The sequence below is a fragment of the Schistocerca piceifrons genome, chromosome X (genome assembly GCF_021461385.2).
Source record: "Schistocerca piceifrons isolate TAMUIC-IGC-003096 chromosome X, iqSchPice1.1, whole genome shotgun sequence".
Classification (NCBI taxonomy): Eukaryota; Metazoa; Arthropoda; class Insecta; order Orthoptera; family Acrididae; genus Schistocerca; species Schistocerca piceifrons.
In genome coordinates this window covers 379,926,451-379,938,322 of record NC_060149.1, presented here as the reverse complement: position 1 = coordinate 379,938,322, position 11,872 = coordinate 379,926,451, and the positions used below count along the sequence as shown (strand labels likewise).

General features: G+C 37.9%; 1 protein-coding gene across 1 annotated transcript in view; it reads left to right on the top strand.

The window, feature by feature from the left end:
- Nucleotides 1-11,392, top strand: part of LOC124723018 (spectrin alpha chain) — a 125,191-nt gene extending 113,799 nt beyond the window's left edge. The window contains 8 exon segments of the mRNA XM_047248193.1: nucleotides 1,085-1,205; nucleotides 1,304-1,523; nucleotides 1,641-1,790; nucleotides 3,487-3,599; nucleotides 6,932-6,986; nucleotides 9,349-9,727; nucleotides 9,881-10,047; nucleotides 10,537-11,392. Of these exon segments, the coding sequence (XP_047104149.1) occupies nucleotides 1,085-1,205; nucleotides 1,304-1,523; nucleotides 1,641-1,790; nucleotides 3,487-3,599; nucleotides 6,932-6,986; nucleotides 9,349-9,727; nucleotides 9,881-10,047; nucleotides 10,537-10,665 (1,334 nt within the window). The 3' untranslated portion in view covers nucleotides 10,666-11,392.
- The last annotated feature ends 480 nt before the right edge of the window (nucleotides 11,393-11,872 follow it).

Below are 11,872 nucleotides of genomic sequence, written 5' to 3'. Positions count from 1 at the left end.
TGCCACAGTTGATCCACCACTCCCAATGCCATTTCCACTTCAGGAAGCAGTCTTTGTACACCTCTTGCTGGATTATGTAAAATGCCACCTGCAAATTTTCTTTTATCTCATATATCATTGAAAATCTTGGTCCTTACAATAGGGTTTTCAACTTTGGAGATAAGAAGAAGGTTGCATGGGGCCATGTCTGGAGAGTATGGAGGATGAGGTAGCACAGTGACTTCGTTTTTTGCGCAGTAGTCATGCACCAACAGGGATGAATGTGCAGGTGCATTAGTGCGATGCGAGAGCCACGAATTTCTTGCCACATTTCAGGCCATTTCCTTCTCACATTTTCCCACATGTCCCAATAGCATCATCAATTAACATTTGTTCTCACTTGCGTGGTCTGAAAACTCTTCACAGATTGCAAGGCAAAGGTCTTTCTGGACTTGACTCATTAGCTGTGGGACGAACTTGGCAGCAACACGATGCATTCCAAGATGCTATGTGAGGATTTCATGACAATCCAATTGTAGTGCTACAGTCTTCTGCAATCTCTTGGACAGTCTGTCTTCAATTAACATGCGCAGTTTCGTTGACATTCCTGACATGAGTGTCTGGCCATTTTGAAATTGTGTGAACCATTTGTAACATGGAGTTTGGCATAAGCGCTCATCACCATAGGCTTCCTGCATCATTTTGTGTGTCTCTGTAAAGGTTTACTTGACTTTCATGCAAAATTTAATGCAGATGGATAGTTCATGTAAATCCGCAATCTTGAAATCTGCAAACTGTGTGACACAACGTCCTACTCAATACAGCAGTGAACAATAACTCACAGATATACAATAATTAAACTAGTGGCAGTTACACGTTAAACACATACGTGTGCAGGGATGCCAGCCGCATTTCGCTCCAACGCACCATTGACGCAAAATTATGAATGTTCCAGAATTTTTTTGAACAGACCTTGTATGATTTCTCAAACTAAATGTAAATTTGTGTCTTAAGAAGTTGTCCACTTGAGACTATAAATACTAAGTTTGGGCGATATCTTATATACAGTCACAATGAGACATTTTCATCATGTTTCTGTCAATAGGTCTCCATGCATTTGAACATGAAGGTATCCAGAACATCACAAGTCTGAAAGAACAGTTAGTTTCAGCTTCACACGATCAGACACCTGCGATTCTCAAGAGACATGCTGATGTAATAGCCAGGTGTGTGAATGTTATTAATATACTTTTTCATATGAAATAGATCATTACTGCATGCAGAAAAGCTAATAATACAAAAAAAAAATTGTGGATTTTTGTAGATGGCAGAAGTTGCTGGCAGATTCAGATGCTCGTAAGCAGAAATTACTCCGAATGCAAGAACAGTTCAGACAGATTGAAGAACTGTATCTCACATTTGCAAAGAAGGCTTCAGCATTTAATTCTTGGTTTGAAAATGCAGAGGAAGATTTAACTGACCCAGTTCGCTGCAATTCTATTGAAGAAATCAGGGCATTGAGAGAGGCGCATCAACAATTTCAGGTAATAAAACTGTTGTAAAATGTTGCTAAGATCTTTCATGTATAATCAAAGTTTTCAGCTCAATCTAGTTTTGTTGTCAGTGTACTGTAGTTATCATTGACTTTCTGTCTCTTTCAGGCCTCCCTTTCATCAGCACAAGCTGATTTTGATGCCCTTGCGAAGTTGGATCAGCAGATAAAGAATTTTAATGTTGGGCCAAATCCATACACTTGGTTTACGATGGAAGCACTAGAAGATACATGGAGAAATCTACAGAAGATTATTAAGGTATTTTTGTACAAAATAAGACCTGCTTCGGTTATCTTCAGACCTACTGATTTTAGTGTTCACTTCCTAAATTTTGAAGTGTGCCAGATTCTTCTGAAATCCACAGATAAGTGACAATCTGTATCTGGTTAGTGAAAGATCTTTCCTGTTGATAGTCAGAGGGTTTTGAGGCTCATTTCACAAGTACTGACACCACACAACACATTTATTTATAGTGTTATATAAGGGGCATATGAAACCCGGTCACTAGTGTAAGGTAATAGTAATAATTTTACTAACTCAAAAATGTAGTTTATACACAGTAAACATAGTCAAAAATAGTCGCCAAAACTGTTGGTACATTTATCCCATTGCGATACTAGCTGGTAGATTCCAACCTTGAAAAAGCTAGTAGGCTGTTGTCCGATACAGGCCTGGTCCCAGTAAAACACTTTGTCATCCATTGCGAATTGATGTCTGGGAACAGCTTGTTTTAGAGTTCCAAACACATGAAAGCCACATGGTGAAAGGTCTGGACTGTACAGTGGATGTTCCAGCATTTCCCACCGAAATTGCTGCAATGTCATCTTCACCGCATTGGCCGTGTGTGGACGGGCATTAATGCGCAGGATGATAATGCCATTGGACAACATGCCTTGGCGTTTCGACTTGATGGCTCATCTAAGGTTCTGTAAAGTGGCTTGATAATGCTAGGTATTGATGGTGGTTCCCCGTTACAGGAACTCTACAGGCAGTGGGCCTTTGTGGTCAAAAAAGGACATCATGTCCTTACCAGAACTGGTGTGTACTGCTTTTGATTTCTCTGGACTTAGTGAAGTTGCATGTTTCCACTACTTGCTCTGACAATTTCTTTCCGATTCAAAATGATGACACCATGTTTCATCATGTGGGACAGTACCCGACAGAAAGCCGTATTCTTCCTCATGATAACATTGCAGATGATTCAAAGACAGTCATTCGAGTACTGCGCTGTTCGCTGTTCGGTGGTCAGTTGGTCAGGAACCCATTGTGCACAAATTTTTCAAAAGTTATGGCATGTGGGGTGCCCACGTTAATACCCAGTAACCAATGGGTCTCATCCCTGGTGATTCTGTGGTTGTCCAAGACTAAAGCATTCACTTCCGCAACCATTTCTGGTGTGATGACAAGATGAGCCTGTCCAGGACGAGCATCGTCTTCCAGGAATCATTTGCTGCATTCCACGCCACTTGAACGACTCAGACTGTACTCACCGCACACAACCTTCATCTGTTGATACATTTCACGGCCTCCAACTCCCTCCGCCGCCAAAAATTGAATCACTCCTTGGTAGTGGACGATAATTTGTGTGACCACCTTCTCTTCGGCATGAAACCACAATGGTGATATGCAACATCAAACGGTGTACATACGTCAGTGCCTCTGCCAGCAGTTGGTGCTACCATACCCGCAGTTACATGGTGCCACCTTATGTGTAAGACAAAGAAAGATGCACTGACCAGGTTTCATTTGAATGAACCTCATATAAATAGCAAGTAGATACAGGTATCGTGTCCATTCTGCTCGGTATTTCTTTGTTTGGTGGAGAATTAATTGCCTACACTAAGCTAAATGATCTGTGAACACACACACACACACACACACACACACACACACGGAGTTTAACTATTTACCACTGCTGTGTGGACTGATGCTATCTTTTTTATTTTTAATACAGGAACGAGATATTGAGCTCTCTAAAGAAGCACAGAGACAAGAGGAAAATGACAAATTGAGGAAGGAGTTCGCAAAACATGCCAATGCATTCCACCAATGGCTTACAGAGACCAGGTATTGTTTCCTAAACATTTTCAGTTCTGTTCATTTAATATACTATTTAAGAGTGCATTGAAAATAGTACTGTTTGTAAAAATTTGTCAATATTAAACCTATATGCTGTTGTGCATCAAGTGTTCACTGAGCATGAAAAACAGAATCATTCTGATAGTAAGTCATTCTGCACAGAAATACACATCACAAATTTTCTGAATTATTGAGAAAACTATAATGTATGTCAGGTTCCTTCGTGGGCGCCCTCCGTAATACGAGGGTTGCCCAGGAAGTAATGAACCACATTTTTTTTCTTCATCAATTCTTTATTGAATATAATGAGAATTGCACACACGAGAGAATGGTGCTTTACCTACACATCCTATTTTTCCATGTAATCTCCGTCCCGTTCTGTGGCCTTCCTCCAGCCCTAAACAGAGGCGCGTATGTCCTATCAGTACCAATCCTTGTCCTGGTGGCGGAGCCAGTGATTCACTGTGTGACTACCTCCTCATTGTCCTCAAAATGTCTTTCACAAATTGCGTCCTTTAATGGCCCAAACAAGTGGAAGTCTGAGGGGGCTAGGTCAGGTGTGGTAGTCGTGGATGGTCTCCCCGACAACTATAAATCGTGGAGCTCTGCCAAGCCACCTTCTGATGATATCACCCTCCATGCCCAGTGCCTAACTGTGCTTCTGTCAACAGCAGATGCTCCATAGACTGCACAAGAATATGTGAATATTCCCCACAGTTTTTTTCTCTGCAGTGAGAAATTCTATGATGGCACGTTGTAATGTACATCACCTACAGACACCAATTTGAAACTGTTCTGCAGCTACACTATCTGTTGGAAGTGACAGAAACTTGGTGTGCTTGCTCAGGAGACGTATACATACATATATACATACATAACATTTCGCATTTGTAGCACAGTTTTCGGCTGAGAAAAAGGATGCAGTGCATTACTTTTTGGGCATACCTCGTGCATAACAAGATCTGAAATTCAGGATGTAGGGCTTATTTTTCATCTGTTAATAAAATAATTGTTATAATTTTAAATCATTAATGTGCTCTTTTTCTCTGTTGCAAGATGATAAGTAGTTCGACTGATAATGCAGTAAGCTAACATACTTTTATTTCTTGGTGGATAAAGGATTATTTCAGTCTTCTTTTCATAGTCCAGTCTTCAGTTACACGTGTACTGTTTGTCTGGGCTGATAAATATGTGGCCGATTGAAGAGGTTTTGGAGTTGCTGTTTAATATGAGTATCTGGTACATTGGGAGTGCAGTGAAGTCACTGAAATCCAAACTAGCTATAGGCCACTTGGACATACATTGTGTGCACTCAAACATTAGTGTACAATCCCTTTGCAGTATTCAAGAACCAAATATTACTGTTCCATTGTAGACTTGTCACCACTTTAAGGAATTTTTTTAAGGTAACATTAAGTGATAGTGTAAAAAAAAAAAAGACACACATTAATAAAGGTAACATTCCATAACAGCAAATAAAAGTTGCAAATCAAGTAACGGTATTGATTATGGTAATCTGAAAATACTTCTCTGTGTGTTTAATCTTATATTCTTTTGACTTTCTATGAAAATTGTTTCTAATAATTGATATATTTACAAATGAAATGACGTTTCCTGCCTTTTGATCGACAATGGATGAGCAGATACAGACTCCTTGGATGGGACGGGTGAATATGTTTGTCTCAAAGATAGTGAATGGTTGTACTACTAAAACATCAATTAACCCAGTGTCAGAACTAAATCTAATGTGTGTACTCTCCTTCCATATTTGGAAATGAGAATAAAACATGTACCTCTAGGATCAACATTAAGTTAAGATTTCACTAGGTGTTTGGAAATACCAACTGATATACCACTACTTGGTGAAGATATGAATACATACATTTTTGTAAGTTCACTTTTGTGATGTAATGTGTGAAATTTCAAAACATCCATTTTTTTATCATCAACTACTTCATTCAGCTGCTTTCTGTAAAAAGTAATCAGATTGCAATAGTATGAATGATATTGGCTAGATATTGGCTAGCTTTGCCATAATAGAGGTGCTGAGAAACAGTTGGAACACAACTGTTAAAAGCAAGCAGTTTGGTATATCACTGGTATGATCATTTGTGTTAGTGTGTGATTCAAATCTATTAATTCCTTAACGTTAGCCTTGTCTGGTGAATTTAAATTTCTTGTGCCTGTTAATGTTGCAACAGTCTTGAGTATGAAGGTTGTAGACCATAACTCCTGCTTCTCTATGATACATGGCAAAACAATTTTCTAATGCTGTGTTTGTATTTATTGCATGCTTGATGGTGCGAAAAACCATTTGTCATGTAGAAATGAGTTAGCAAATGTGTTTGCTTTTTAAAGCAGCATATCGACTCCAGGCATTAACCTTTTTGTCTCTTTGTTGTGTGAAGTACTATAAAGTTAATTTTATGGAACAGTTGGAGAATATGTTTGGTTTGTTATTAGACTTAGCAATATTTGCAGCATGTTGTATTACCTAAGGCAGTGTCAGCAGTTCTGTCAGAAATAACAGTTTGATACCTACATTATAAAACCTTGTGATTATTAAACTGGATACCTAACCACATGAGTGAAACAGGACATAGTCTTTCATAAATGGTACCTGGCACAGAAAACTGTCATGTGCAGATACAGTGGCAGAGAAACCAAAAAAATTAGCAGTGTCCTGCTTTACTTACATGTTAATTTCTCACAAAGGATGTCAATGCCTTTAAAATTATCTAGTGGTAAATGCCTCAGCACACATTTTTTTTTTGTCAGAGATGAAAAGAAATGAGCTACATGCTGTTAATTTCATAGAACATCTCTTTCATTCTTGTTTTAAGATTCCTTTGCATAATATCTTCTCTCATATCTGAAACCATGTCCTCGGATATGTATGCCCATTCAGATTGCTTCCCACCTTACATTAAATGGTGATGATTTTGTTGGGCAACCGAAATTTTTTTCCTGTTGGAATACAACATTTTTGAATTGTTGCTGTTTAATGTGCTTTGGTTCCTGCACTAGCACTTTAAATTAGTATGTAAAGTTCTCTGATCCTGAAGGCTATTTGATAAAAGATTCACATTATTAATGTACTGTACATTGTTGTTTGAAATCCTCAAATAACAAATTTCCACAGTTCATTCATGTACTGAAAATGAATCACTTTGCAAGGATTCTTAGGTTACTTTTATATTGGAATGGTATGTATGGAATGTTTCCCAATGACAGGTAACTGTAGAACAACTAATTTATTCAATTAAAGTTATTAGTTAATGTTTTGTGTTCTTTTATTGATGAGCTGCTTCAATTTCCAGAGCATCTATGATGGAAGGTTCTGGATCTCTAGAACAGCAGCTGGAGGCAACAAAGGTAAGAAACACGAGAATGAAACTATTGAATGTTTCGTGAATTTGAAGTGGTTTTTTTTCTGAGTGGAAGAAAGTAAAAATACTTTGAATTGCATGTTCTAGAATTATGTAATGATAATACAAAGGGCATTAGGAAAGTTTTGCATTGTGAGGTTCATAGTAGAAAAGTCATAATCTTCTTCTGTCTGTGTGTAGATATGTCTGTACATGCACTGTAACAAAGAGCTCCAGTTTTTTCCATCAGTTTTTCTGAAGATCTGTTGTTATGAAGATTTGTCATTGCTTAGTCTGGTACCTTTTTCTTTCATTATCATATTGTAGATGGTGATAAAAAGCTTAAACACACTTATTAAAGTATACACCGTAACTGAAATGCTTCATTGCATCAAAAATTTCAGAGGTGCTGCTCATTTTGTTTTAAAGTAAGAATCTTGTACTTGGTACTTCAGAGGTAGGAGTTAATGCTATGGAGTAATTTCATAGCAGATGTACACTGAAGAGCCAAAAAAACTCGTACACCTGCCTAATATCATGTAGGGCCCCCGTGAGCACACAGAAGTGCTGCAGCATGATGTGACATGGACTCAACTACTGTCTGAAGTAGTGCTGGAGGAAATTGACACCATGAATCCTGCAGGGCTGTCCATAAATCCATGAGAGTACGAGGAGGTGAAGATCTCTTCTGAGTAGCATGTTGCAAGGCATCCCAGATATGCTCAATAATGCTCATGTCTGGAGAGTTTGGCGGCCAGTGGAAGTGTCTAAACTCGGAAGTGTGTTCCTGAAACCACTCTGTAGCATTTGTGGACATGTGGGTGTCACATTGTCCTGCTGGAATTGCCCAAGTCCATCAGAATGCACAATGGACATGAATGGATGCAGGTGATCAGACAGGATGCTCATGTACTTGTCACCTGTCAGTCGTATCTAGACATATCAGGGGTCCCATATCACTCCAACTGCACACACCCCACACCATTATAGAGCCTCCGCCAGCTTAAACAGACCCCTGCTGACATGCAGGGTCCATGGATTCAAGAGGTTGTCTCCATCCACTCGATACAATTTGAAAAGAGACTCGTCCAACCAGGCAACGTGTTTCCAGTCATAAACAGTCCAATGTCAGTGTTGATGGCTCCAGGCGAGGCGTACAGTTTTGTGTCGTGCAGTCATCAAGGATATACAAGTGGGCCTTCAGCTCCAAAAGCTCATATCGATGATGATTCATGGAATGGTTCACACACTGACACTTGGTGATGGCTCAGCATTTAAATCTGCAGCAGTTTGCGGAAGGGTTGCCCTTCTGTCACGATGAGTGATTCTCTTCAGTCGTCTTGGTCCCGTTCGTGCAGGATCTTTACCTGGCCGCAGTGATGTCAGAGATTTGATGTTTTACTGGATTATTGATATTCACAGTACACTCGTGAGATGGTCATACAGGAAAATCCCTCAGAGATGCTGTGTCCCATCGCTCATGTGCTGACTATAACACCACTTTCAGACTCACTTAAATCTTGATAACCTGTCATTGCAGCAGCAGTAACCGATCTAAAAACTGCGCCAGACACTTTCTATCTTATACAAGCATTGCTGACCGCAGCGTCATATTCTGCCTGTTTACACATATCTGTATTCGAATATGCATGCCTATACCAGTTTCTTTGGCACTTCAGTGTATATTTCATGAAATAACCCATGTGCAGTCACAGACTTAAAGTAATGTAGTTTCGTACTACCTCTCAGTTTGCTGCAAACTCAAAATAAAACAGTTTGTCAGTCATTTGCTTGCACTGGGTAAATGCAGCCACATTGCAATTTGAATATCAATTAATCAGTAAATTATTATGATTCATAATTATTTCATTTACTTTTCTTTTGCCTACACTGCAGTGCTTTTATTTATTTTTTCAGTTGTATAAAATATGTTTGTGGTGTGACTAAAGGAAATGCTTAAAAAATTGAAGTGAGAAACATATCTTCATATAAATGCCATTGTTGGTGACTGTAAATTTTTTCTTCATATTTTAAATTCTACAGAAATGAAATGATTCAGAGCAAAGAACGGTTAATTATTTGGGCAGTGGTTAATTCATACTCATTTATCACTGAATTGTTTTCTTCTTATTGTTATCTGATCCTCTATGAGCTCAGGTTGTCAACCCTTGCACACTCTGAGAGATGGGGGGGGGGGGGGGGGAGGAAAGTGCAAAAGACAAAGTAAAGACTGTAATTATGGCTCAAAATGGTTTACCATAAGCACAGTGGTAATTTAAGACAGAAACTGTAATAGTGAGGAAGAAAAACTGTTGACTATGCTGTGTGATTAATATGATTAAGAATGTGTGTATTGTGGTTGATTTCAGCGAAAAGCTGGAGAAGTCAGAGCACGACGATCTGATCTGAAACGAATAGAAGACTTGGGAGCGATTCTTGAAGAACACCTGATCCTGGATAATAGGTATACAGAGCACAGTACTGTTGGTCTTGCACAACAATGGGACCAGCTCGATCAGTTAGGCATGCGTATGCAGCATAATTTGGAACAACAAATTCAAGCACGTAACCAATCTGGAGTTAGTGAAGACGCACTCAAAGAATTTTCAATGATGTTCAAACACTTTGATAAAGATAAGAGTGGTCGCCTGAATCATCAAGAATTCAAATCCTGCCTGCGTGCTTTGGGTTATGATCTTCCAATGGTGGAAGAAGGTCAACCTGATCATGACTTTGATGCCATTCTTGGTAAGTAACTATTTGTGCTCGATGTTTTATGATTTATTTATATTCATAATGACGCAACTGTTGTCATTTAAAAATGTACTATGGTTACATGTGATATTGGTAACTGGGGTACTTTGTTTTTCTGTGAATTAAAAACATTTTTAATTGTTACAGATATTGTAGATCCTAACAGAGATGGTTATGTGTCACTGCAAGAATACATGGCCTTCATGATTAGTAAGGAGACTGAGAATGTACAGAGCTCAGAAGAAATTGAAAATGCATTTAGAGCTATCACAGCTGGAGATCGGCCATACGTCACTAAAGAAGAATTGTATGCTGTAAGTATTCCTGCTGCAATAGAATATAGGTGACTGTTACTTAAATAAAGACATGCAAGTACAGAAAATACTGGGAACTCTAAGTAAATTTTTTGGTAATAAATAACTGCAGTGTCAATTTGTTGTATGCCTCATTGGTGCTGTGCTTTGGCTCTGAAAAGACTTCCTGCAAAACAGGTTTTCATACCAGAGATAGTGTTCAGCCAAGTCTGAGATTCATGCATTCCTCAAGTCTTGATATTCATGCATTCCGTCATTTATCTGAAGAATGAACAGGAATAATGAGTCCTTAGCTAAACAAAATTGTGTTCTACTTTTATCATTATTTTAAAAGCCGTTGAATTTAAGCCCCTGAATATTCAGAGTATACTATTCCTTGGTAGTCCTTTTCTGTACGAAATGATTGTATTATAAAAATTTTGTTGTCAGATGGTGTTGTGTACATATTTACATTTTGTTATGTTGTCTTAACAATATTTTCTGTTTCAGAATCTCACAAAAGAAATGGCAGACTACTGTGTTGCTCGAATGAAGCCTTACGTTGATCCCAAAACAGAAAGACCCATTCAAGGAGCCTTGGATTACATTGAATTCACGCGTACATTATTTCAGAACTGAAGCATAAGTATTTAATATAAATTATTTTCAAGGTATTAATTTTGCAAAGTACATACTCATGTTTTCCTTAGTACCTGCTTTTCACTGAAATTGGAAATCTGTTACTGATGTCATGTAATGTTCATCAGATAACAGTTTACTGCATTTGGTTATTGAACATAGAGACTATTTAAATAGCTTGCCTTTTATGTTACTTTTATACAAGTGTGTTAACATATTGGTTATACCTGAAGATAAATGCATTTAAGATGTTTTGCTTACAGTAGCAGTTGCACAATATTCTGCTATATGCTTTAGATAATGGAAAAATTAATGGTAGCTCTATTGTTATCCTGCAGAATTACTGTAAAAAAGAGTATGTAAAGAAAGCCACTGTGAAATTATATTTTATGATAGAGTATTAAGAATCTGTATTACATTAATTTTTTTCCTTCATTATAAGATTGATGTTGGAGCAGACTTCACAAACCACAAAGCCACATTTGTGATTCCCACTTTCAAAATCTCAAAAATGTAAAATTAGAAAATCTAGACTCTGTAAACATTTTTACAGTTTTTCACATTGTTATAATGTTCTATAAATCTAACAAAAACAGAGATCTATTTATTGATTTTATCCAATGGAAATATTTGTTTAATGTGCCTGCATAAGATTTTATTTTTAGTTTGGCAGCTGTTTGTTGTAAACAATGAAAATCGTTAATAAAAGACAATTTTTAAAAATTGGCAATTTTTTGTGATTGTTTTGTGGTGCTGAGTGAAGTAGGAAACTCATGGAGTAGGAAATACAAGGGAGTAGGGGTGGAGGCAGATATGACAGGAGGGTTCGTGTTAGAGGGGACACACATGTGAAGTAGCCATTTAAGTTTACTGTATTGTGCTGAACAGCATGAAGTAGCTGTTAAGGTTGCAAGGTAAGCTACTATTTTTAAAGTTGTTATTTACATGTATGCTCAGTGATAAACATGTCCACTATACAGTTAGTGAGTGTCTTAATACAGTGCATTGTTTGTATCCCACACAGAATCATGTTGAATTGTCTACACTTGAGCTGGACTAACTAGTATTTGACATCATGCAAAAAATAACCCAGAAAATCTAACATCTGCAGTTAGAATTACAACTGTACATGGAATATCTTGAAATGGGCTGAAACCTTGGGAGAATGCAAGTGTTATAGCAACTTGAGGAAGTGAAAAATTCTAAT